The following is a 26,883-nucleotide window of genomic DNA, read 5'->3' on the forward strand; positions in this document are numbered from 1 at the left end:
GGCAACCTACAACCCAAGGAAGCAAAGGTCGGAGAGCAGTTACTTTGGATGATTTTTTATTTTGCATTTCATATATTATCCAGTTTCACATTCTCACAGGATCAGCAATTACAACAGCCTCCTCGTCTCCCAAGTCTGAAAACGGCAAGACAGCCACAGCTGTGGCCAAAGGTAATGCACACGAAACAAAAAATTGCACAATTTTTCCTTCATTTTTCTTAAACTAACAGCTGACGCTAAGGCTCACTGCTGGAGAACGGAAACCCTTTTCTTCTTCATGCCTCAAACTAAAATGTTAAACTTATCTGACGGGGCGGACAAGGTCTCTTCAATAATTGCACACACACACGAAAAATCTTTCATGTTGCATAAATATTTTGTTACACAGGGTACAAAAATACTTTCAACTTTTTGGTTGGTTTTGAACTTTGGAAAGCATGAGGAACCATGGCAGGGGTGGGGTGCGCCGCGGAGAGGTAAGCGAAACTGGGCAGAAAAAGGGTTTTTTTTAATGGCTGTTGGCTCATCTGAGGGGGAGGAAGCAGAGGACCCCAATTTGAAATGACCAAGAAAACGCTCTACCTTGGCTGGGTGGTCCTTCCTGTTCAGCCTGGAAGTGTGTGGGGTGGTGGAGGCCGCCAGCCGCAGGGCGGAACTGGCTGCAGGGCTTGGTCCTCACTGAAGCAGGGTGGGTGCAGGGGAGTGGGGTGTGGGGAGAGGGACCGGGAATGATGAACCATTAGTGGTCAGGACTTGTTGCTATGGTGACACAATGTGAGAACAAACTGTACACTCACATATATACAGGTTTAAGTGTCTTAATTCATGCCAGGAAAACATGCAAAATTAAACGCCTCATTTCTTTGAGGTGGGGCTACGGAAGCAAATTTGGACTGGAGGTCAGGCCTTGCTCAGTCCCAGTGAGACCTCCGAGCTGGGTCTGGGTGTCCCAGTGAGAAGGCCCCTGAATCCTGCCTTGAGGCCTTGGAGAGGGGCTTTGGGGCAGGACAGGGCTGAGGAAAAGGAGAGAAAGGAAACAAGAGTCCACTGAGTCAGGCTTAAAATTCACAGTCTTTGGAGGGAAGCAGCAGCTCTGCACGGGCCACCTGGGGGCAGTGGAAGCTCAAGGTGGCTCCCTCCCCAGTGAGGCGGGCGGGGGGCTTCGAGCTGTGGTGACCAGACCTGGAGGGAGGGGAAAGAGGTGGCCATGAGCAGATGCATGGGACTGGAGATGAACCCAGGCCCTCCCCTTGCGAGGAGGCTGCAAGATGCGGGGTGGGGGGCAGGGTGGGAGGAGAGGGGAAAACCAGCCAGAGTGCCCCAGGCGCAAGCTCAGGTTGGGGTAGCAACAGCGAGCTCCTGGACTCAGGCAGAGGAACCACGGCCCTGCAGGGAGCCAGGCGCTAGGACACTTTCCGTCCCAGGCCTCTGAGCCAGCACTTACTGAAGAACTAACAGAACTGACGATATTTCCATCCTTGCTGGGTGGTATCAGAGGAAGGGTACCAGCGCACCTGCAAGAGAAGCCAACGTCAGGAGCTAGCTGTGCAGTCCCTTCGCTTGACGGGGGAGCCTGGGAAACACGGCCTTCAGTGCCCCTGTCGGAGTCCTGGTCCTGTCACTGACGGCGGAGGTCGGGCCAGTTACTCACCTCTGGGCGTCAGTTTCTTCATCCTGAAAATGGGAGAGCGCCACCTGACCTGCCTCCTCTGCAGGACGGAGGTTCAAATGAGAGAAGGGTTACGAAGGCGTTCACGCTCCACTGAGCCCGACGGTACCGGGTGGAGTGCTGGCAGCCGGGGGCACTGGCCCAACACTCTGCCCTTCCCCCTTAACCGGGAGAGGGCGGAATTCCTAACATCGGGAGAATGCACCTAACACATTTTTGCTCAACTTCTTTTGAGTCTCAGTGTCCTCAACAGCTACAGGATAGAGATGATTCAAAGTCACAGGGTATCCACGAGGATCAGATAAGACAGAATGTAAAAACACATTAGAAACCAAAGTCAGTGTGGTCTCCAAGGGGCAGGACTCCCAGAAGTTGGTCCTGTCCTTGCAGGATCCCAGGAAGTCACAGACAAGACCCAGCTGATGCTCCCAGCCTCCGCCGCTGCCCCGTTTGAGCTTCTGCACCACCCCCACCCCCGTTCCCTTCATTACAAAAGCCTCCTAATTTTAGAGATTTGTAACCTACCAGCTGAGCCCTCTAGTGGGAGCCTGGCAGCTACCTCAACCCTGGTACTTGCTAGAAGGCCCCACAGAGCAATGGCCCCAAAGCATGATTCCCAGAAACAGGCCAGGAAATGACATGCACCCCATTCCCCATGGGCCAGTCTGGACGGTGAGCCGTGCTGGGTGCCAAGCCAAGATTGCGGGGAGGCCGCGTGCCCCAGTTACAGACAGCACGTCCGCCCGGGCCTGACCTGTGGCCACCTGGGAGGGGTGGCGGCAGGGCATCACAGGGCCCCGAGTGAGGGGGTGGGAAGAGAACTCAGAGATGGGAGCCGGGGTTCTCTTAGGAAAGAAAGGGATGGCAGAGGAGAGCCGATGAGGAGACCAAGTAGCAGCTGGGCATACGGACAAAACTCTTGAGGCACGAGCAGTCAGACCCAGTTACCCACTTGGCTGCCAGGAATCCCTGCCTCTGTAAGCAGGGAAGATATCGAGCAACGCCAGGCTATCTGGTGGCTGATGAAAGCTTCCTGAGAACTTGCTCCTGTGCCCCCTCCAAATTCTAGGTGCCGTTTTGTACAGCGCAGGACTCTGACCACCCCGTGTTCAGCAGGAAGTCGGCAGCTGGTTACTCTGAGATGCCAGGACACTTGGCACGTGGCAGGACCAGGGCCTAGGCCAGCTGACCAATGTCGGGATGGCCCCTGGGCTCCAAGGATGTGGCACTGCTGTCATCGGCACACAGTTGACCCCTGGCTGCCAGGACCGCCTTGATTAAGCCCCACACCACACAGAAAGGGTCAAGAGCCTCTTTAAGCCATCCAGCCTCAGACGCCATCTTATTTTCTCTCATGTCTTCTGAACATCTGGAAACAGTTCCCTCCCTTCCTGGCTGACAGCTGAGAGGGAGGAAGCCTCTCCTCCCCTTTGCCGAGCCATGGGCTGCCCTCTCAGCTGCAAGCCCGGCTGGACACCAGAACTCATTCCCTAAGAGAGGGACGATGAGGAAACCAGCACCGCTGCCACCAGACAAGGCTGCAGCCAGTCCAGCTCAGGGAAGCCTTAGTGGACCCTGACCACTGCACTTCACCCAGCCTCCAGCTGGAGTGGCCCCACGGCAAGGAAGCGCCTGACAGGCTGGGTGCCCTGCAGGGCTGGACAAGGGGAGAGCGTCGGACGAGAGTGGGAGGGACCCTGGAGGCCTCCGACCTGCCCTTCTCCACCACCCGCTGCTTAGGGGCCCCCACCCTCTCCACTAGGTGCTGTGGCTTGGGCTCCAGAGCAGCAGCTTTCCCTCCAGCCTGAGATGAGCCATCGCCTCCTTGGGGAGGAAGCAGAGGAAAGCCCTAATTTCTGAGCTCGGGATGGTCGTGCAACCCAACTAAACAGAACGTACTTGGAGGGCTGCATTTCCACTCTCCTCAGATGCCTGGGATAGGCCAGTGGTCCAGGTTCTCTAAAGAAGCATGGTCTCTTCCTGCCCCAGCTCAGAACAAGACTCCAGGCCCAGGGGTCACGGCCAGCACAGCAGGGAGCAAGTGGCCAGTCCCCTGTCAGGGCCTCCACTTGTTCACAGTGTGGGGGGGGTTGGAGGTCCTAAGAGGCCACCCCACAGGGAAAGCCCATGGGCATCTAGAATGGCTACAGCTCCAAGAGGGGCAGCACCCAAACAAAGGAAGTGGGGGGCACACGGTCCTCTCTCAGACCCTCAGACTGACTGAGAAGATACACCAAAAAGTGGGCAAAGGGATGAATCCACACAAGAAGAAATAGAAACAGCCAACAAATAAGGGAGCCTCACTCATCACAAAGTCAAAACAATACAATTAACTCAGACCAAGTCTACACTCTGACCTTGCAATAGTTCTAGGAATTTATGATAAGGAAAGCAGGCAGGACAGGTGCCCAGAGAGGTGTGAACAAGGGCATCCGTGGCAGCACAGCCTAACAGAGCAAAAGAAAAGTGTGTAAACAACCTCACTGCCATCTACAGGGAGGCAGACACACTTATACACTGGTAGGCTAGCCAGGCACCCAGAATGCAGACCTATACTTACTGACATAGAAGCATGCCCTAATATTTAAGTTTTAAAAAGAGTAAATGTGTAATTTTTGTAAAAGGTTCATACCCATGGATTTACTTATACACCTGTGTCCAACTACCTACCAAGTCTAAGGAGTAAACGTAGTGATATTTTGGGGAACAGGATGACAAGCAAAGGCAAAAAAGAGAGAAAAAACCTGTCTTTTTCTTCCCATGAACGCAGACCTCTAATAGCTAATGTTCATGAAGCACCTGGCATGTGCCAGATGCTGGTCTAAGTAGTTTTCATATACTAAGTTCATTCAATCCTCAGAAAAGCCCTATAAAGTTGATGCCATTAGCATTTCCATTAAACAGACAAGAAAATAGAGGCAGGGGAACTTTAAGGTCATCGGTAAGTGGCTGAGCCAGTGTAAGGGGGGCAAAGGGCTGCAGTGAAAGACCCCCATACCCTCAGGTCGAAATGGAAAAAGAAGTCCAAACTGGGAGGACCCTGGGGTGCAAGGGGACATGCAGAATCCCTGCTTTTAGGCCACCATCTTCATGTACCAGACCCCAGTGCGCCCCTGCCACCCATACGCTCTGAAAGGAGAAGATTCTATCAAAAGGATCAGAAGGTCCAGCAAGACAGCCTTGTGCCGAGATAGAGCAGGACTGAACCATCTCCAAGCCCCTTTCTTCCTGCAGGTCTCGTCCCCGCAGCCACATGAGGATGCCTCGCTCAGGCCGAGCTACTGGCAGAGGGCGTGAGGTCAGGATGCATATGGTGGGGTACAGAAAGGAAGGACCGGTTTGCATCCCCTTTTGTCTATCAGCTGCTGCCTTTCTCTCCAAGTCACCTCCTTACCCCCAGGCACAGAAAAACGCGACTACTGGTCCTCTGGGTTCAGAATAACCTCCTGAGGATCACCAGGGTCCACCTCCCTCATTTAGGCATTTTCAGCCTCCACCTCTGGGGCAGTACTATCGGGGGCAGGGAGGGGGCTCTTGGAAGGAATAGAGAAAGTGATACTACTTCAAAAATGCCTTCATGCGGGCTTCCCAGGTGGCGCAGTGGTTGAGAGTCCGCCTGCCGATGCAGGGGACACGGGTTCGTGCCCCGGTCTGGGAGGATCTCACATGCCGTGGAGCGGCTGGGCCTGTGAGCCATGGCCGCTGGGCCTGTGCGTCCGGAGCCTGTGCTCCACAATGGGAGAGGCCACAGCAGTGAGAGGCCCGCGTACCACAAAAAAAAAAAAAAAAAAAAAAAAAAATGCCTTCATGCCTATTACTACATTTGGTCCTAACAGTGTGTTTTACTGTCGAGGAAACAACTATCCAGAGAACTCAAGCAGCGGGACAGAACTAGTCACCACCTGATCCAATCGCTTGTCATCAGGCTGCCTCCCGAAAAAAGCCACTGTCCTTTGAGGGGGCCCTCAACCCCTTCCCAGGGAGACCAGAAGACAGGAACTCAGGCACAGCGAGGCCTGGAGGGAACTAGACAATAATGACATTAAATAATAAGCATGTAGTGCCCCCTCTATGCTAACAGGCTACCAACCACCCTCTAAAGTAGCTACGGCTATCATCATACCACAAAGAAATTGAGACACAGAGAGGTCAAGAAACTTGCCCAAGGTCACACAGGTGTGGAAAGAGAGAGCCAGGACTTGGACCAAGGTAGCTGGACTGGAGTTGGACGGCCACAGGGCGTGGGGAAGGAGGGAGGAAGCTGGAAAGGAAGACAAGAGGAGGGCACACAGTCCCGTGTACGAAGCTTAGGGACCCACAGCAGTGCACCACTCCCAGCCGGCTGGGGGGGGCACCCCAAAAAGGGCAGAGATATCGCTCCTGAAGAATCTGACATCCTGACTGTCCCTGGCTCCCAACCTCTGCCTCACATTGCCATGGCCTAGCATCTCAGAGCAGACGGGGTAGAACCTCTCCATCCGATCTGGTCCTGCCCTCTCGTTTTACAGATGGGGACAAGACGGAGGCCCAGAGGTGAAGTCACTTGCTGAAGATCAGGTAGCTAACTGGTGGCACAGCTGGGATCAGAGGACTCACAGGGCCCCTGCAGTTAAACTGCCCCCCGCACCAGCTGCCTTGCACACTCCGCCGGGTCACAGAGGACTGCCTTCATTCACCACAGAACTGGTCTGCGGTAAGTCCCCCAAACGTCGCCCTAGAGAGGAAGAGCCCCGCCACCTCCCTACGCCGATCAATTTTCCAGCCGTCTGTGGTGTGCCGCCGGGGTGAGCGCCAAGCGGAACCACGCGTCTGCCCTCGGTACAACCCAAGTTGCCGTGGCCGGGGGAACGCCTTGCGAGGGTGGCAGTCAGGGAATCTGAACCTTCCACCTTGGAACTGGGCGAACCCAGGTCACTAAGCCCTTCAGAGGGATGGACACGCACCTGACCCTCCCACTGGCAGAGCTGCCCACTCCTCCTGCCTCAGCTTCTAGTTTCTGGGAACTCTCCCTCCTGGCTTCTCACACCCTTTAACTCCTCGTCCCCTTCTACTGCCCCAGCCAGGAGACCTCTTTTCTCGCCCTCTCAGCAGCCAGGTCGCTCTTCACGAGCCTCAGCTCTCCGTCACTTCACTGACGAGAGGCCCAGGTGGGCTCGCCGCTCACCACAGCCCTCCCACGCTGCCTGGCGGTGCCCCGTCACTGCCGCGCGGAGGCCTGGCTGTAACCTGCGAGGTGTTCGTGCCCCTCTCGGGCACCTGGCACGGCATTTGGCAAGCACAGAGCCCTCCCAGCCCAGCCGTGCCCTCTCCACCTCTCGCCTAGAAGCGCGGGCTGCATCTTTCCCGCCCCAGCCCAGGTCACAATGCAGGGTGCCCACGTTCCTTGAACAAAAGAGCAAACACTCACTGGGCACCCCGGATGTTCCAGGTACAATTCTAGCCCCTCACATGGCTTAACATTTAATTCTCACAACAACCTGAGGCAGATACTACTATTCTTATCTTTCCAGATGAGTGAAAAAGAACAACCCAGACACAGAAATCTCTCAGAGCTTTCTGAAGTTCACAAAGACAGGAGGAAGCAGAGGCAGGCGGGCTGCCTCCGGCGACCGCACTCAGGTCTGTCACCACAGGCAGAATCGGCACAGCCTGCCCGCGCGTGTCCGGGGGCAGTGGACCCACGGTGGGTCTCTCACACTTCGCATTTGCAGTGTATCCTCGATGCGGCCTCACAGCTTATCCTCTCCTTCCCCTCTGTGGGACCCCAAACCCCAAAGGTACTGTTGTTACAAGGCAGCAGTTCTGCAGCAGCTCTGGGGACCTGGGTGGCCCGTGGCCGGGTAGGAATGAAGCCTGGCCAACTCAGAGCCTTTGTTCTCCCCCTTCCTACTTCTCCCCCCGACAGGCTTACCTGAGCATGTAGGGCGGCAGCGGCAGCAGCAGTGGCGGCTGGGTAGGTAAACGCAGCATGTGAGATGGCTGGGGTCAGCTCTGTGGTGTACAGAGGGTAGGGGGCCCAGGCCTCTGGGGATGCGGGGATCAGAGCGGCCCCCATCAGGTCATCTGCGACGGGAGACAACAGCCCCTCTTGTCAGAACGTGGGTCCCCCTTTGTGCCACCCCATTCCAAACACAGAAGGGGACCCAGCACTATCACTGAGCATAAGCTCCCTTCTCAGGCTCCCCTGAAGGATCCCAAGACTGGGAAAGAAGCCATGGTAACTTGGCCAGGCTTGGTGAGCATCCTGTCTGCTTCAAGAAGCCCTCAGATGGGTCTCTGCTCATCTCAACCAAGAGGGATCAGAGAAGGCTTCAGGGAAGCTGGGCGACACCAACAGCTCAGGAGCTCAGTCTGAGGTCCAGCAAAGGCTGCAGGAGAGGAAGGAAGCATGGGACCCACAGGGATGGGTAATGGTGGCTGCAAGAAGCTCCTGGAAAAGGGGCGGGCAGGCAGGAGTGATGCCCTCAGTGATGCCCTCTGCACGCAACTCCATCCACGAGGGCCCCCCAGCTCTGCCAGGTAAAGGGCAGCAGATGGCCACTCTGAGTGCCACTCACAGGGGTCTCGTGCGATGAAGTGTGCTCCTAGGGCGGGGTGAGCGTTGGTGGGATTTGGTGTAGCCATTAGCTTGTTCTTGGCCATCTTGGTGTTGGCTTTGGCAAACTCTAGCCTCAGGGTCTGAGGGTTCTCAGGATCAAAGCGAATACCCTACGTGAGAAGGAAAGGAAGGGAAAGGTGTTACACTGTAGGACCCAGCCTGTCCACTGCAGTGGGGACGGAAGGGCCCCAGAAATGATCCAGCCTGAAAGACTCGTCCACACGGGGGCCAAGACAGAGGACACACTGCTCGGGCCTTGTGAGTAGTGGCGTTTGGCACAGACAGTGCAGCCAAAGACTCTGCCCCAGGATTTTGGGAAAGGTACATCTGTGGGCCCTTTCCTTGGGTGTGGAGTGGGGGAAGGTTTGCAGAAGACGGAACAGGAATACCCATTGCCTAGAAGTCTGTGGGTCAGAGAAAGGCCTGTTCTCTGTCTACTCACGTTCAATGCATTCTTGGCCGCTTCTGCTCCTGCCCGGCTGTCAAAGATCACAAAACCAACAGGCTAGTAGGAAAAAGAGAGAATACCCTTGCATCTCTCCCAACACTCCATCTCCCCTTCAAGTATACAAAACAAAACAACAAAGAACAAAAAAATATATAATTCTTGTCCATATCCCCCCTATGTTCAGCTAGAACACAGGGAGGATATGGCCAAGAATTATATATTTATATAATTATATATGGACAAGAATTATATATTTTTGGTTTGGGGCACTAAAACTCTCCCATCCAGGTACCACATTCTGGGAAACGATGCCAATACAGCTTTATCCCACTGCATTAAACATCACCCTTTCAGTAAAAGTCATTTTTTTTTTTTTAATGTATGCAGGTAATTAAGTGTAAGTTTTAGTGTTTTCCCCAGCACGAAAGGGAACACTAATGTATCAAGGGCACGGAAAGGCTTCAGGTTCAATCAAGGGGCAACAGGTTTTTTTTTTATATATATATAAATTTATTTTATTTATTTATTTATTTTTGGCTGCGTTGGGTCTTCGTTGCTGCGCACGGTCTTTCTCTAGTTGCGGCTCGCAGGCTTCTCATTGCGGTGGCTTCTCTTGTTGTGGAGCACGGGCTCTAGGCACATGGGCTTCAGTAGTTGTGTCACACGGGCTCTAGAGCGCAGGCTCAGCAGTTTGGGCCCACAGGCTTAGTTGTTCCGCAGCACGTAGGATCTTCCCAGACCAGGGCTCGAACCCGTGTCCCCTGCATTGGCAAGAGGATTCTTAACTACTGCGCCACCAGGGAAGTCCCATAAACTTGTTGCCCCGGGCTTCCCTGGTGGTGCAGTGGTTAAGAATCCGCCTGCCAATGCAGGGGACACGGGTTCGAGCCCTGGTCTGGGAAGATCTCACATGCCGTGGAGCAACTAAGCCCATGCACCACAACTACTGAGCCTGTGCTCTAGAGCCCGCAAGTCACAACTACTGAGCTCGTGTGCCACAACTACTGAAGCCCGCGCACCTAGAGCCTGTACTCTGCAACAAGAGAAGCCACCACAATGAGAAGCCTGTGCACCGCAACGAAGAGTAGCCCCCGCTCGCTGCAACTAGAGAAAGCCCGTGCACAGCAACGAAGACCCAACGCAGCCAATAAATAAATAAATTTATTTATTTATTTATTTAAAAGGGGGGTCGGGGTTGGGGGGAACAACAGGTTTAAAACTTCTCCGACTTCATTTTGCCTGGGCTCAGTCCAGTTCCCAAATGGCTCCTGAAGGCTCTGGGCCTGGGACTCCTGGCATCAGGAACCAGAGCACAGCCACCACCTCTATGGTCCTCAGCCTCCGGGTCCCACTGTGGCTTCTCAAGGGCCAGAGAGTGAGGACCAGGAGGTGACTGGTAAGAAGAGGGGACCTGTGGAGGCTACTCTTTCGTCAGCCTAGGACAGGATAGGGGTGGCAGGGGGCAAGTCTCAGCTGCCAGATGCCTCAAGATTGAGGAAAAGAGAACAAGCTCAGTTCCAATTTCAGCAGTCGGTCTGGACTGGGAGGAAGAAAAACCTTGGAGAGAAATTACCTGTCTTGATGTGAGCTTGATCAGGGACCCTTCATACCCCTGCAGAGAGAGGTGGTCATTAACAGGAAGGTCGGAAGCCTCTGTTGTGCTACCCTGGTCACCCCCCAGCCCTGCCTTTCCCCAGCTCACACTCTTCTCCCCCCAAAGGTGACCCACTCTGATCTCCACCACCGCTGAGTGCCCTCAGTCTTTGTGTCCCATATCACACGGCCTAGCACACGGGACGGCCATCATGCGGTAGCATTCATCATTTCATGCGGAAATTCCCCTTTGCTCCCGTAGCCTGTCATCTGGAAGCACAGACCTCACCTTTTAAGTTTTCTTATCTGCAAATTGAAAACGCTATGCTGAATCTCAAAGATTCCTTATACAGCAAAGTCTACTGAGATTCTACTGTCTCCACTTTACAGATGAGAAATCGGAGGCTCAGAAAGGCTAATAAGCGACTGACAGAGAAAGCAACATATGAGTTAGCAGAACCGGGACAGAGAACCAGGTCTGCCATCACAGTTTCCAGTTTTCCTGCTGCCCAATCCAGGTCTGCGATTCATTCCTGATGCTTCTCCTCCATCCTAGGCTCTGCCCATGGGTGGCTGAGTCCAGACTCACCTTGAACGGCCTGAAGAGCAGGTAGAGTTCTCTGGGTTTAATATCCACAGGGAGCCCACTGACGAACAGTGTCCGGACCTGGGGAAGAGACCACAGTGGTCAGGGCCAGGCTGACAGAAGAACAAGGATGATGGCTCTTCCTTCAGGAAGGAACTGGAATCCTTCCAGGGCTGAAGGAAGAATTCAGGATTTCCTGAGCCTTCTTTGGAGGCTGAGGCAAATGAGCACCCAAAGTTTCACAGCATTTAACTTTTCAAAATCCTTTCTGGGGGCTTCCCTGGTGGCGCAGTGGTTGAGAGTCCACCTGCCGATGCAGGGGACGCAGGTTCGTGCCCCGGCCAGGAAAGATCCCACATGCCGCAGAGCAGCTGGGCCCGTGAGCCATGGCCGCTGAGCCTGCGTGTCCGGAGCCTGTGCTCTGCAACAGGAGAGGCCACAACAGTGAGAGGCCCGCGTACTGCGCAAAAAAAAAAAACAACCTTTCTGGACCCTTTCCTTTCCCTGGGTTCATCCTGCAGGTGTCACATCAAGCACTAGCTGAGCACTTCTGCAGACTGTCTGTTGCCGAACAGCCTCAAGGAGAGAGTCCTATTTAACAAGATAGATGAAGGACCCCTCTGAGACTTGAAGAAAGCAATGGTATCTTACCTCCAAAAAATGCACAAGTAGAAACATATATATATTTCAGAATACTCCCATGGACTCCTGGTAGAAAGGCTCCATCTGGTCTAGCGGGGAGGCAAAGATGTAAACTCTGTGCCTTGGAGCGATTTCATCAGAGGGCCCAGCACTTTCACCTCCATCTCCTCCTGCTTCCCACGCTAGATGTAGGCTCTTCAGTGGCCAGCAATGTATTATACTCTTGCTTCTCTGCCCAGCTCTTAGCATGGTGCTGGTACTAAATGTTTACTGAATAAGGGACTTGAGGAAGGAGTCAGAGATGGAACAATGGTGCTGGGTTTTGAAGAATGTGTAGGATCTTGCCAACTTCAAGTGAGGCAGAGGATGGTGTAAGTTATGAGCCTTGCCCTCAACAAAGTTACAAGTTGGCACTGAAGCCAGGTCTAGACACCAGGTGTCCATCCTGTGACTCCTGCCAAACCCGACCTCCCGAACAGTGGGTGAGGTACAGGAGAGGGCTAGCAGGAACACTTCCCTAATTCACCACTGCTGGTTAAATGCTGCTGGCCTCCAATGCTCAACTAGCAAGGCCAGATCAGCCAATAATTATAATGGGAGAAGGAGGGTATCCCATAGTGTAGATCCATTAAAAATACATCTTGAAACTGTGCTTTGTGAGTAACGAAAAATCCAAAAGAGCAGAGCTTCCCCACACACTTGACTCCTGTTTTTTTTTTTTTTTTTTTGGCTACATGGCTTTGAGGATCTTAGTTCCCAGACCAGGGATGGAACCCTTGCCCTCAGCAGTGAAAGCGCAGAGTCCTAACCACTGAACTGCCAGGGAATTCCCTTGACTCCTGTTTCAAGTCGCATGTCATACCACTAAGCCAAATGAAAGTCTTCTCAACTTGTCACTGATGACTTAAGAACAAGTTCACATGCCTCAGCCCACCCAACACATGGCTATTCTTGAAAACATTTAGTGGGCCACATTCCCCCCCAGAGGCACCAAAGAACTTCTTCCATGCTCTAGTGATGGCCTACTGAAGGAACTGAGGCAACAGCCTTCTTGGAGACAATGGCTTGAATCAGGAACCCAGGGCAGTCAGGCAAAGTTACACCCAACACACACACACACACACTCCCTCCCTCCCCATCTCCCTCTCCTCCTCCCCCTCTCCCCTCCCCCTCTCTCTCTCCAATGAACACACATGTCAACAACAGAGCCAGGAGTGGCAAAGGAAACCAGCCCCCATAGCTGCCCGTAACAAGTGTCGCCACCCCTAGCCACACAGGAATGACTCCAAGCCCATGGCTGATAAAATAGGTAAGGACAGCTTCTTCTCTCACATGAGTTTTTGCCAAGAAGCAAACCCAGAATTCCTTGCCAGTTAGGACACCTCCACCCCCTCTGGTGATGACTTTCCTCGCCACACACACTTCTGCTCCTGGGCTTGGGGTAAAGGTTCTGTACATCTCACAGCCCTTGGCAGCTGTGTCCCTATACATGCAGCTCTCAAGCACTGCCCTGTCCCAGAAGTATCTGGGAGAAACTGGACAGCCCAGGCTCCAGAGTGGGCTGAACTGAGTTCCTGGACTCCAGAGGGCAGCCATCCTCTACACCCCTCTGCCCTTTGACGGAAGACCTTTCATTTACATGTAAACCCCCAAAGAGAAGTGCCTTGCTCAGGCCATGCAGCTTGTTTTTTAAAGGCAGCAGACCTGGGACTTAAAACCCAGGTCTCCCTCCCAACCACTCACCCAGGCTGGTAGAGATGATGCTTGCTTTTTGGTGCCAGGACTTGGGCACCCAGCCCACCACAGACGATGGACTGAAAGAGTACAAGCCAGCCAGGGTCCTGCTGGATCGGCCTGGACCAGCGCTACTCCCTCCTCCCTGGGATGAGGGGACATGCTTTGGGTCAAAGATGCAAAGCCAGAGCCGCCCACAGAAACCTCTGCCTCAGTTCTCCCCAGGGGCCACCCATTTCACCCCAGCTAATTTTAAACCCTTCCTCAAATGGCTCCTTTCTGGCCAGACCTCCCCAGAGGCCCCCTTAAATAGAAAGTTCTCAGCACAAAGTTTCCTGCTTAGCGGAGGGGAGGGGAGTGAGTATAGGGGAACTTTCCCTCATTCCCAGCTCAGATTCTGGTTCCCAGCCTTCTCTGGGCCAGATGACTCTTTTCCCTGGCTTCCCATCTTTTAGATTCTAAAGGCTACAATACAGGTTGCATCCTGTGCCTGGTGATTCCTTAGGAAACAAGCTGACATCAAGGCAGTTATGAGTTAGGTGGTGGGTCCCCGTCTGCCAGTTCACAGACCCTTTGCTGGGGGGCTAAATCACAGGAAGCCTGACCTGAATGCTCTCCTTGGTTCTCACTTGACCCTGGACACCCTGGCAGATGATGTGCCCTCTGCCTATCTCCCCCTGTGCAGACATGGAAACTGAGGCCCAGAAAGGGCTCAGGCAAGCTTAGCTCAGCAAGGAGCAAAGCTGGGTAAGATCCAGGAACACTGAGTCAGCCATCTGTGCCATTCTTCTGGCTGTGGGGACAGAGGCAGCCACGCCTGGGCAGCCTCGTTAGCCCCATGGATGGGTAAAGTTCTGCCACACGTCCGTTCAGTAGCCAGTCCCTTCTCTGGGTGCCTGTTTAGAATGATGGCAAAGCTGGAGTGACAGGAAGTATGAGCCTAGCAGGCTGGCCGGCCACATGTCGAGAGAACAAGAGTTTCCAGAGCCCACCTACCCACCATGCTACTTCCAACTTCATCAGGTCCTGCCCCGGCCCACAGACTCTGGGTCCCCGACAAGCAGCCACATAGGGCATGGCAACTGTTCACACTGCCCCTCAGACCACCCCTTCCTCATTCCTTAACTGAAGGGCATCCATCCCTCAGGTCCCTCTATTTCCTCACCCCTCTTTCCTTCCTCTGAAGTCTTCTGGGGCCCTTAAGACCCCTTGTCTTTTACTGGTCCCACCATCTGAGCTCACCTGGACTCTAAAACCCAGAGATAGGAGGCAAGTCTCAAAACTTTCCTGTCCTCCAAGGTGCCTAGAGCCAGGCTCAACATCTGAGACCCCCCCCCCCATCTCTACACACCTTGGTCCCTCCAAAGAAGGGACTCAGAGCCAGAAACGATGTGGTCCGGGACGGCAGAGTGATGCCATAAATGGGAAGGGCTTTGGTTAGTTAGACCAGAGTTTGCATCCCAGCTTTATTCTTGGCTTGGCGAAGCTGCTTCACCTCTCTGAATGTCAGCTTCTTTATCTGTACAACACAGGTACCCTCTACCTCCAGGATGAAGAGCACACTTTATGCTCAGCACACAGGAGAGGTTCAACCATATGCTGTTCACTTCAGGGTCCCATCATCTCAACACTGACCTGCACAAAAACCTCACCTATCAGGTACCACAAGCCATTTAGTTATAAGGTTGCCTAGTGAGGCTGGGTCAGGTCCAGATCAGCCTGGAGCTGGGAACACAGGTGAGACAACCTTACACGGTCGTCGGATTCTTTAGTGTTCCTCTTCCCCAGGGAGGCCATGTCTGAGGTGGAAGGCACCGTGGAGTTCAGCTAGTTAAACACCCTCATTTTACAGATGACGGGGGCTTCCCTGGTGGCACAGTGGTTAGGGATCCGCCTGCCAGTGCAGGGGACACAGGTTCGAGCCCTGGTCCGGGAAGATCCCACATGCCACAGAGCAACTAAGCCCGTGCGCCACAACTACTGAGCCTGCGCTCTAGAGCCCACGAGCCACAACTACTGAGCCCGTGAGCCACAACTACTGGAGCCTGCAGGCCTAGAACCTGTGCTCCGCAGCAAGAGAAGATGAGAAGCCCACACACCACAACGAAGAGTAGCCCCTGCTCGCCGCAACTAGAGAAAGCCTGCACGCAGCAACAAAGACCCAACGCAGCCATAAATAAATAAATAGATAGATAGATAGATAAATAGATGAATAAATACTGATGAGGGAACTGAGGCTCAGAATAGGAAGGTGACAAGGCAACCTAATGGCACAGTCAGGATCCTTAGGGATGGCAGGGACAGAGACATGTGGTTACTTCTGCAAGGCCTGGCCAATGAGTCCTGTGTCCCAGGCCAGCACTGGCAACCACTCCTCCCGTGCCACTTGCTGGTGCCAGCCTCACAGCCATAGGGTGCAGCATTCAGCAGAGAGGTTGGGCGCAGACAAGGATTCGGGGACCAACCACCACTGATGCCAAGATGGAAAGACCAGCCAAAGATCCCACCGCCTATTCTACAAGTTTACTACAAGAATTCAACACGAAACTATTTTAAGATACTTGGAGGAAGCAGAAGGGGTGGCTCACACAATCCCAGGCTGCTAGAAAGAACCAAACTTGTTTACCTAGGCCCTTCTTCCATACACTCACTCTTTCTCCAAAAGCATCCACACAGCCCGAGAGAATATCTCCCTCCTTGCCCTGAAACATTGAAAGCAACTGCGGCCCTGTTAAAATGGTCATCTTCACGGCAAGTACCAGCAGACTGTGCTGGACCACAGCCATGTCCCTGGCACAGATGGAAGGCAAGTTTGGAACAGGCTGGAGAAGGTACTGGGGAGAGGTGGAAAAAGGATAGGGAATCCTTTGGAATTCCCTGGCAGTCCAGTGGTTAGGACTTGGCGCTTTCACTGCCATGGGCCTGGGGTCAATCCCTGGTCAGGGAACAAAGATCCCACAAGCTGCACAGCCAAAAAAAAAAAAAGGGGGGGGATGGGGAGTCCTTAGAGCCAGTAGAAGAAGACACATGTTGAGGAACCACTGGAAGCACCGAATTCAATGTGGACAAGGAACTTGGCCAGAGAGGTGTCCCCATACAGGACATCGCAGACATGGTGTGTAGCCTTCATGATGGTCAGGAGCAGACTTGGCCTCGCTGGAGGTCCCAGCCAGTGCCAGTCCTGCCTAGGGCAGCAAACTGGCCTTCAGCACGACGGTGTCCCTGGCCAACAAAGCTTGGGGACTCCCGAGGCTGCTCATCCCTCAAGCAAGCCCTGCTGCCTATCCTTCCCTGGGGGTGCTGGGAACAAGAGGGTGGGAGAGTCCAGCCCCTTCTAGGAAGTCCACACCACAGGCTATCACTGGCAGGCAGGCTTCCTGGGGTTGGCTAGGTGTTTGCTGTGTGATCGTGGGCCCTCTCCCTCCAGCTACTGCTGGACCTCGAGTGCCTGGGGCTCCCAATGACCTCTTGCCTGCTCCTCCCTCCTCCACGGGAGGCCACCCATCTCATTCCCAGTGCTCCGGGGAGGGGCAGAGAAGGGCACAGGAAATGGTGGCCCCCAACCTCAGCCTTACTCTTGAGGCCCCTGGGGAGGGAACGCCCCCTTCAAGGAGCCTCTCCAGCACCTTCTGTAATCCCAGCAGGACAGAGGACCCGAGCCCCCGGGTGGTGCAGCCCTTTCCCTCAGTAAAGGTGAAAACTGCGGCCCTCCCCAGCCCAGAGGGAAGACAACTTTTTAGAGAGAAGTAGGAAGAAGGGGCTCTGACAAACTCATTCCTGTTTGTGTGTCAGTAATGATCTTCCTTCAGACAAACAAACCAACAGTTGTTTACAGATCTTCAGAAAAAAATGAAAGTAAACAGAAGCCTCCAGAAGCAAGGTGACAGTGATACCCAAGGCATCAGCCTAATAGCAGAAATTCAGGCTTCTGCCTAAAAAGCTTCGAGGCACTCGACCTCTTTCCATCAGCCCAGGTGGACATCTCTGTCAGCCTGGACACCTGCACAGGCACACCTGTCATTCCAGTGCCCCCAGGCCAAGGCCAGCTCCCCCAACAGTGGCTGCTTAGAGGTCTCTGTCCTCCCCTGGGCACATACAGGGCCCAGCACATGGGGGCCCTGCAGAAGTCAAGGGAAGGGAGCTGTGGGGGGAGGCGGGGCAGGGGGCATTCCCCCCAGAGGAAAGCCTCTGTGTGGGACAGGACTGGGGTGTGGGGTCCGAGGGGCCACACCACGAGGCCCTCCCTCCCTAGTGGGGGGGACGCCACACTCAATCAGCCCAGGCTGGGGCCTGGCCACACTCCACCTTCATACCAAGAATTGAACACTCAACTTCTCAGGTTAAGGGTGGCAGCAGGATACTGTGGCTGAGAGGATGAGCGCCGTAAATACCAGTTTTTATTAGAGACGGAAGGGGTAAACACTGCTGTCAAAAACAGTCGTATGAAAAAAAAAAAAAAAAAAAAAAAAAAAAACAGTCGTATGTCCATGGATATTAAACCCCCTACCCTTTAACTCCAAAGGACAACCACGGTCTCCTTCCAAACCCCAGCCCTGTACTCTCCAAGACAGCACCCTGGACTTGGACTCCAGGGACCTCCCGTCCGGGGCACAAAGGATGCTGAGGTAGGAGAACATCGGGGTTATCCCCACCCTTCCCCCACCCCCAAATAAATCCCAGCAGTCCACCAGAAACACTCCCCACTAGAAGACAACTCCTGCCTTCTAGGTGAATCTCTGCCTCACGAGGCTAAGAAACTTGACTCTGGGCAATAGAAACAGCATACCAAAGAGATAAAAATGATACTTGAAAACTGATTCTTTGTGGCAATCCAACATCTCTGAAGTTAGAATTCAATCTGGAAAGGGAACTGTTTCAACCAACCACTTCATCAAAATGTTCAAGTAACTCGCTTACTTTGAACGCTGCCTCTTAGCATGGGGAGCCCTGCTGGTGTCATCTGGATGGAAAACACCCCTTACAAAAGTGGGTGGGGGAGGAGGGAAATCCAAACAGGGAAAAACAAGCCTCTCATAAGCCCCTCCCACATCCTTCCCCAATTCCCAGCCTTCTCCAGGAACCGAAATGCAGAACATCTGAGCTGGAAGAAACCTTATTTTTAGCTGAGGTCCAGTGAAGTTGCTCCAAGTCACCGAGTATATCAGAAGCAGCCCCAGTGTCCCCAGGTGCCCGGCTCACAAGTCAATGCTCTTTTGCAAACCTTGATCTCACACCACCAACCCACTCAGAGCCCAGTGGGGGTCAGCCTTAGGTGCCCAGAACAAATGACCTTCAGTTTCTGAGCTAAGAGGGCAGCAACAGTCCTTAGCAGAAGGTTGACCGGGGGTGCACGGGGTTCCACTGGATGATCCCATGGCTAGTCCTAAACAGTTAGGTATAGGGAAGTCAAAGGGAAGACTGACAGACTGCCAACTCCCAGAGCAGCCTTCTGCAGCGGGGAAGGGGTGGGGGTAGAGCAGGGCCCCTCACAGCCCCAGGAAGCCCCGAGTCCAAACAGAAGCCCAAGCCACCCCATCTCGGTGTCCCACTACCGCCCCACCAGCCAGATCATGGGAGTTTATGAGCTGCAGCCTGCGTTATATAAAGCTTGCAGCGTTCCTGCTGTAAAGATACTGAAGGTCCTTTTTAAACTTCATCACGCCCAGTTCGGCCCCGGCTTCTGCAAGGGGAAAAGGGTCATTGAGAACCAAGACACAGGACTCAGGCTCAGCCTCCTGCTCAGACAACAGACCAGACACAGAAACAAAAGAACAAGAGGCTCAAAGCAATTGTCAAGGAGCCCGATTGAAGTCCCAGCCCTGCCACCGGCCAGGCAAGTGGCTTCGTGGCCTTCACCACTGCCTCAGCAATAAAGAGGAGGGGTGGACTCGCCTCAGGGCCCTTCACACTCTGACCTTCCAAGAAACCAGGGAAGTGGGAGACCGTGATGGAGTCTCGGAGTAATGCTCGGGCACTGTCCTCCATGGGCTCAGAGCTCCAGTGCTTTCGTTTTGCCCACAAGACGGCAAAGAAAGCAGTAAAGAAGGGGCAGAGGTTGAGAGGGTGAGAAAGCAGGATGTCAGAAGCCAGGCCCTTGGGGTTTGAGAGGGGTCTCTCTGCTGGGGCAATACCGGAGCTGCCAAACAGAAACCACAGAGCAAGTCACTGTACCTCTGCAGAGATCTCAGCGGCCTGGCCTTTTTCTTCTGTATACATATGTAGGGGGCGGGGTGAGAGTTGGGTTCTGCCTGGGTCCTGTGCTTAGGCTTGGCACTGGCAGGTCGCTCTTACGCCTCCCCGGGGGAAAGAAGTCCCTCTCAGTGGGGCCACTTGACGAGAGGTGGATGGAATGTGGTGACATGGCCCGCAGACCCAGGACTTATAAGGGCTGAACAAGGACACAGGGAAAAAGAGCAAGCAGATACAGCCAGACAGTACAGCAAGCAGATACAAACACACATGCTCCCAGAACGCCAGCGCCTCCTGTTTCCTCCAAGGAGCTCTGGGCTGCTCAGCTCCCAGGCTAGGACAGTGCCCAGCCTCCCTCCAAGCAGTGCCCACCTAGGACACCGCCAACGTCATCACGGTCTGACCTGGCGGGGAGAAGTCCAGGTTTAGGGGCTGTTCCACAGTGTTTTGCCTGCCCCCGCTAATTCCAGCCCCGCATCACATGTATCAGGGCTTGGCTCTAAGGCCCCACGCTGGGCAGCACTTGGTAGTTTCCACTTCTTTCACACCTACCATCGGAGTGTGAGCCTGACAGGCCTCTGAGGTAACAGGCAGAGTGGTACAGGCCCATTTTACAGTTGAGGAAACCAGCTCAGGAGTTAGGTGCCTGGCCAGACACTGGCAGAGCTGGGGGTCAAGTCCAAGTTGCCTGGGAAGTTGGGGCTCTTCCTTCAGGGCCTGCAATGTGCCCTAGAGCTCCACCTGTGTGTGTGTAGGGGTGGGAGGAACTAAGCTGGATTAAATAAGGCTTCAGACCTTATACTCCAAGCTACTTCTACCCCCAGGAAGGGAAGGCTTCACATCTTGGGAACCCACCTGGTCAAAGTCTGCTGCGAGTCCTGCGCTACACCTCATTAGGGAACCCAACCAAATAGCGTGAACTGTGCTATGCAGACTCCTTGCGACTAGGCTGCCTGGAGGCCGGGTGGGGGTGGGGTGGGTGGCCTGCTTTCCACTTGGTTCCAGACAGAGCCAGGGACAAGGCGTTCAGAGGCAACTCAGAAAGACAGGCTCAACCTGGGACAAAGTGAGAGAGTGGCATGGACATACATACATTACCAAATGTAAAACAGATAGCTAGTGGGAAGCAGCCGCACAGCACAGGGAGATTAGCACAGGGAGATCAGCACGGTGCTTTGTGACCACCAAGAGGGGTGGGATAGGGAAGGTGGGAGGGAGACCCAAGAGGGAGGGGATATGGGGATATATGTAAATGTATAGCTGATCCACTTTGTTACACAGCAGAAACTAACACACCATTGTGAAGCAATTATACTCCAATAAACATGTTAAAAAAAAAAAAAAAGAAAGACAGGCTCACAGGGCCTCCAGCATGAAGCTTCTGGGCAAGGCTCCCTTCCCTCCTGTGCCGTCAGCCTCCCCTGTCCCTCCTACTGCTGTGTGGTCGGCCAATGCCAATCTATTGCCTGACCCTTGTGGCTGGCAAAGGTTGCAGCTGTCACCACTGCTATATGCTACCCCATAGATTCAAGGCGTTGTCCTAGGGGAATCCCACGCACTTCCCCTCGCTCCAAAATCAATACCTCCAACCCTTAAACCATGTGATGTTAATCCAGTGTGAACACATGGCACCGTGCACGTGAACACAAAGCGCCGAGCACGCCACACCTGTGCACCACCCGACTGAAGCAGGTGAAGTCTGAGAGATGTTTTCCAAAGGGACACTCCTGTTGGGAGAGGGTCTCTGTTCAGGGATGGAAACTACTTCTAGGACCTAGATTCTGGTTTGGAGCTCCCCTGTCACCAACACAGGAGAACCCCTCCATCCCAAGTTGTGCCCGCATATGGCTACAATTACACACAAGAACAGGGACCAGTCTGGGTGGAAGCTCTTCACAGCCTTGATCGCAACAAAGGTTCCCCAAACTGGTCTCAGGTCCTATTCCAGTAACTTCTTCTGACCTCTCCCAGTTAAAGTCCAAAACTCACTTGGGAAAGGGTAGGTTGGCTAACCACAAAAAGGAGGTAGGGGGCTTCCCTGGTGGCGCAGTGGTTGAGAGTCCGCCTGCCGATGCAGGGGACACGGGTTCGTGCCCCGGTCCAGGAGGATCCCACATGCCGCGGAGCGGCTGGGCCCGTGAGCCATGGCCGCTGAGCCTGCGTGTCCGGAGCCTGTGCTCTGCAATGGGAGAGGCCACAACAGTGAGAGGCCCGCGTACAGAAAAAAAAAAAAAAAAAAGGAGGTAGGGACTCCAGACACTCATACCATGGGCTCATCCAGGCCAGACCCTGCCCTTTCTCCCTGAGGGTCCTAGGCCTGTTCAGAACTATACAGGCGGCCTTGATGACTTGTGACAGCCAAGAGCCTTTCCTCAGTCGGCTGTAAATGACTGAAGGCCATGACAGATGGGCCAAGGCAGACCCTCCCACTACAAACAGCTCCTGCTATATTCTGGAGGCGCCTGGCCTGGATGGATCCACCAGCAGACTCTTCAGGAATGGAGGACCCAACGATCTTGCCACCTGTCTAGCCTTGGCACACCTCAGGTAATCTTATTCCTTCCATCCAAGGACGGGGAAAAAAGCAGAAAGCAAGGAGGCCATGCTGGTCCCTGGGCAGGCAGTAGATGGGGTTCGGCATAGGAAGCTTCGTGGGTTGTCTGCAGTTCCCACCTCACAGCAGCATGGTTTCTGAAGTATGGGAGATGCCCCACTGCCTCACAGCTTTGCCTGGGGTGTGAGGACCCCTCTGAGGCAGCCATGGTCAGGGTTTGGCAGAGGAACTGACAAGGCATCAAATGTTGCTGCTACCCAAAATCAATGGCTGAGCAGAGGCTGGAGGCCACCAGGTGCTGCCAGAACCTAGCACTCTAGCTCAGGTCTGGGTAACCAGAGGTGGGTGGCCTTGGACCAGGAACTTAGCACTCAGGGCAGGTGGGAGGACTCCTCTCCTCTACCTCTCAGGACTGTCTGGAGAACCAGTGGGATAAATGGGTGGGAGCATGAAAACTGAGCAAAGCATCCCGCAGTTCATGTGTTGCCTCTAGTTACAATACTCGCCAGACTCCTCCCCCAGCCCCACCCCAGAGACGGAGATGAGAAATCAGAATGTCCAAACACTGAATGATACTTAGAAGTTGGTTCTTACTGGGGCAAACTAGCCAGGCTGCCCACTTACAGGCAAGGAGGAGATAAGGAGACCCAAGAGAATGGCCCCCCAAAACGACAGGCAGTCACTTTAGAGTAAGTACAATTTTTTTGGTTAAGATGCCCAAAGCAACAGGGAATCAAGGGTGGGGGTGGGGTGTGAAGGCAGTCAGCCCCAGCCCAGGCTACAAGGGGGATGTACTGTCTGTAGAGAATTCACTTGTTCTGGTTTTTATCACCGCAATAACAATTCTAAACATTATCTGTGATAAAATGCTCCTCCTGCAGGGGCTGACAGCTCCCACCACCCAGTCTTGGGATGCCACCAACCCAAAGAGAACTAGCCTGGAACCAGTCCCAAAGCTTCTGCTTGGGACGCTGTCATCACCTAAAGCTCAGCCCTAAAAAACTTCAGTTGCAGACCCTCTCCCCTCCCCACCCCCAAGTCTCATCCAAACCCCCAATATAAAACAGAACAGTGGGTATAGTATGTTGTTAAGAGCAAACTCTGGGTCCAAACCCCAACCTACCCAATTACTAGCTACATGAAAGCTATTTAACCTCTCTGTGTCTCAGTTTCCTGACTTATAAAATAGTAGTAAGTACTTCACAGTGCTGTTGTGGAAGTTAAATGAGTTAAAACGGTGAAGTGCTCAAAACAATGCCTGATGCAAAGACTATGTTTGGGTTTACTACGCATAGTACAGCCTTACCATTAGGTTATTTGAGCAGAGAAGACACATTCACGACAACCGCCAGGGAGGAGGGGAGTCTGATCTACCTGATCTGTCTGGATCTACCTACTTGGGTCCTGTTTCCAGGTAAAAGTCCGGAAGCATAGATGCCTCCCTCCCCTTATACCAAAAAAAAGTCTGCAGACAGAGCACCAAGATGTCCCAGATTCTGTCAAATATTTCTGATGGCAGAGAAAAGGGGCAGTGCCCAAGTCACACACTGGACCCTGAAATTCCTTCACTCATTTGAGTGCTAACCTTGGCCATCCTGCCAGGGGCCAGGGACCTAGCTGGATCCTCAGAGACCCCTAAAGGACACATGATGGACCGTGCGGTACCAGACGTGCAAGAAGCGATCTTGGCCCAGCTTTGGTGGATGCCATGGACAGGCAAAGATGGGGATGGAGGGCAGTGAGGGGCCAAGACGCTCAGGTCAAGCTGTAGCTCCCGCAGCTACCATTAATCTCTGCCTTTCTAGAGCTTACCATTAGGTTGGCATAAAACTTCTTTAACTCTTAGAAACTTGAACCGCACTCCCCACCCCAAGATTCCAAACACCACCCTCCTCTCAGGGGGCCCCCAACGAGTCATTACTGTAACTTAACACTGCCTTGTATTAAAATATGTCTCCATTTTCAAAATAAAATATTCTTTCAAACCACATATACCCTTCCCCAGAAACACTGTAACTCTCCAGCCATCTCTCAAGAATCACTAAGACAGGAGATGCTTGAATCTGGGATTGGGCAACACCAGAGGCAAGCCTGCCCTGAGCAGGGCTCGGGTACTGTACTGCCTCACCTTCTGGAGCTCAGGCACCAGCCAAGACGCACCTCGGGGTGGGGGGGTATGGCTTCTAGATTGAAAGGGACACATAGCTCTTCCCCTTAACTCCTCGCTGCCCTCCTTAGCTTTCAAAGGGTTAAAGGGTTAGAAGTTTTCAAAGCTTCTAACACACCTTCTTCTTAAGTAGCAGAAAAATGCCAATTTCCTCCCAAGCCTGCATGATTGATCTCAGGCTGTTCATAACGTGGTCTCCAATAGTACTGCAACACAGCAAATTCCTGGTAGTCACCCAAACAAGCCATGTGGCTCCACAACCCACCCCCCACTTTTATACATGCTATTCCCTCTTCTTGGAATGCCTTTTCCATCCCTACAGGTCTAACCACCTCCTACTCAGCCACATCTCAGGGAGGGCTGACCTCTAACTTCTTCCTTGGCTTCCTAGGTTTGCTTTAGCTAATCTCCAAGAGCCAGCCTGGGTCAACCACGAGAGTAAACCACCACTGCTAATGTGGATTTCCCCAATGGTGGCTCTTGGGGGTTGCAGAACTGCCTACCTAGGGGGCATCTAAGCTAAAGAGACTAAGGCTAGTTCCTGCTCAAACCACCAATCCAAGATGGAACCCTGGCTGAAGAGCTCTTGGCCCACTGTTCAGACAGCTAATGAGGAGAAGGGGCCGATTCTTGTGCTTACCGGACCAGAGCAGACTCTGGGCTCCAAGAAATCACTGGGCCCTTAGTCTTAGACCTCTGTTAAACAGGAGCCCAGGCTCCCCACCCTCCCCAGCACCAGTTGCACTGAACTCCTTGAAGCACTACAGGGCTATAGCCCACCTCTGCCCACAAGGAGGGAGAGCAGGGATTCCACTTCTTGATGATTCTGCCCTCTCTCTCAAAAAGCTAGTTAGAAAAAAGTGACCAATACCTCAAACGATTCCTCCAAGACTTTAGACTGGCCTCGTGGTTCACCCTTCCCATTTCAAACGGGTGGGTCTGAGGGTCTCTTCGGCGAGCTAAGTCCCTGCTGAAGTCAACCCTCTAGCAGAAGTGGTTCTGGGTCCTTGCCCAGCTTCACAGGAGATGGCTTCCCTCCCTCAATTTCAGCAGAGACCACACACACACTAGCAACCCTGTCAGCCTCCCCCAACTCTCAGGGGAGATTCTGAACAACCAGGTAGAGTCAGGATGGGGTCCCCAAAGCCAAGGGCCTGTCAGCATCAAGGTCCAAGAAGGACAAGGACTTTAGGAGCCAAATGAACCTCAGCCCACTAGAACCCACACCACACTCGTGGACATATGTCAGGCCTTCCTTCGCCACTCTTCAGAGTGAAGCGTTGTAGATTCCTCCTTTCCTTCCCCACAGAAAGCGGGATCTAGACCTAGATTCTCAAGCTGTCATGCCATTGGTGGACTGGGGCTGGCAGCAGGCCTCTGAATTGCTAGGAGTGGGAACTGGCAGTGTGACCCTCCCATCATCCCTCCCACAGTGAGGAGCCCAGCCCAGCCGTGGGCCAGTGCCGCCATTCTGCACCAAACCTATAGCACGGCGGGCGGGCACCCGCCACTGGATAGGAGGGAGGCAGCAACGCCAGCCCCCATCAGGGGCTCTGCGGTTTCTCCCCCAGACCAAGGGGAAGGGAGCTCAGGGTGGATAACTGGCCCTTGGTTTCCTGGGCAAGAGCATGCCAGGGCGCGGCAGGAAGGGTCTAGGGTCTCTTGGCCCTAGAGTGACACAGCAGAGGCTCCTTCAGAGAGAGAGCTGCGAAGGCTGCCCCCTTTCCACACCAGTTTTTGTCTCTGCGGGCCGAGCTTCTGGTCTCCATTCACTGATAGCCTTAAGGCTATATCCACCCCCACACACATACACCCTCCCGGATTTTGCCACGTCCAATTAGCCACTCAGCTGTTGGTGATTGCACGAAGCCGCCCCAGACTCCCTCCTCTTAGCACATGGCCGGTGGACATTCCTAGCAGAATCCCACTAGGGCCAGCTTTGGGGTCCTGGCTTGTCTGCCACGGCAAAACCCGAGAGACGAGAACTGGGAACCGAGTGTCTTTAGGCATCTCCTTCCCAACTCAGTCAGCTGACATCTTTGCCAAAGCCCAAGCTCCGGGGCCGTGAAGAAAGCCGTCTACCCCCATGACTACAACTCTAGCGAACCAAGGTGCCGCGCAGCCGGCCCAGGCCTCCAAGGTCACGGGGAGGGGTCAGGGCGGAAAGTACAAGGGAGTGTGGGTGCCGCCCGCCCGCCGCGCTAATCCCAATCAGTTCCTCCCAGCCGAGGCGGGAGTCCCGGCCACGCGGGAGGAGCGCCTCGGAAGAGGGCAGCGAGCGGGGCGGAGTGGAGAACGAAGGACGCGCGGGCAGCAGGCGTGGGGCGGACACGGCGCAGCTCGCCCACCGCGGGACGCACTGACGGCCGCCGGCGCACGGTCGGCCCCGAGCCTGGGAGGGCGGGGAGACAATGCCCGCCCGGCGGGGTAGTCCAGGCCGCACGCCCCCGCCCGCCGGACACGGGCTGCTCCTCCCCGGCCGAAGGGCAACGGCGGAAAGGCGCCGGGAGCGATTGCCAGATCGCGCGCGGGGCCCCGCGCGCCCCGTCCCCCGCCCACCTCCGCGTGTACTTCACCCAACAAGTCCCGGGGGCGCAGACCCACCTCCTCCTCCAGGGTGCCGCTGGAGCCCGAGCCCGTGCCGGTGCCGGTGCCGGTGCCCGTGCTGGTGCCGTGCTCGCCGTCCGGCTTCAGGTTGCTCAT

General features: G+C 54.2%; 1 protein-coding gene across 1 annotated transcript; it reads right to left on the bottom strand.

Moving 5' to 3' along the window:
- Window positions 1–1,451: 1,451 nt before the first annotated feature.
- On the bottom strand, window positions 1,452–26,883 carry RBPMS2 (RNA binding protein, mRNA processing factor 2). The gene is made up of 7 exons (XM_065872439.1): window positions 26,785–26,883; window positions 10,898–10,975; window positions 10,289–10,327; window positions 8,710–8,772; window positions 8,227–8,377; window positions 7,581–7,732; window positions 1,452–1,514 (listed from the first exon to the last, which is right to left on the bottom strand). The coding sequence occupies exons 1-7, from the start codon at window positions 26,881–26,883 to the stop codon at window positions 1,452–1,454; spliced, it is 645 nt and encodes a 214-aa protein (XP_065728511.1).

Source organism: Phocoena phocoena, chromosome 2 (genome assembly GCF_963924675.1).
Source record: "Phocoena phocoena chromosome 2, mPhoPho1.1, whole genome shotgun sequence".
Lineage (NCBI taxonomy): Eukaryota > Metazoa > Chordata > Mammalia > Artiodactyla > Phocoenidae > Phocoena > Phocoena phocoena.

Bases quoted from the DNA above. Each gene is read 5' to 3' on its own strand.
- RBPMS2 (XM_065872439.1), bottom strand. From the start codon at position 26,883: ATGAGCAACCTGAAGCCGGACGGCGAGCACGGCACCAGCACGGGCACC. The intron at 10,328-10,897 runs GTGAGTCTGGAC...CTCTCTCTGCAG, and splicing joins TGCTCTTCAGGCCGTTCAAG to GGGTATGAAGGGTCCCTGAT. The intron at 8,378-8,709 runs GTGAGTAGACAG...CTTCTCACGTAG, and splicing joins CGGCCAAGAATGCATTGAAC to GGTATTCGCTTTGATCCTGA.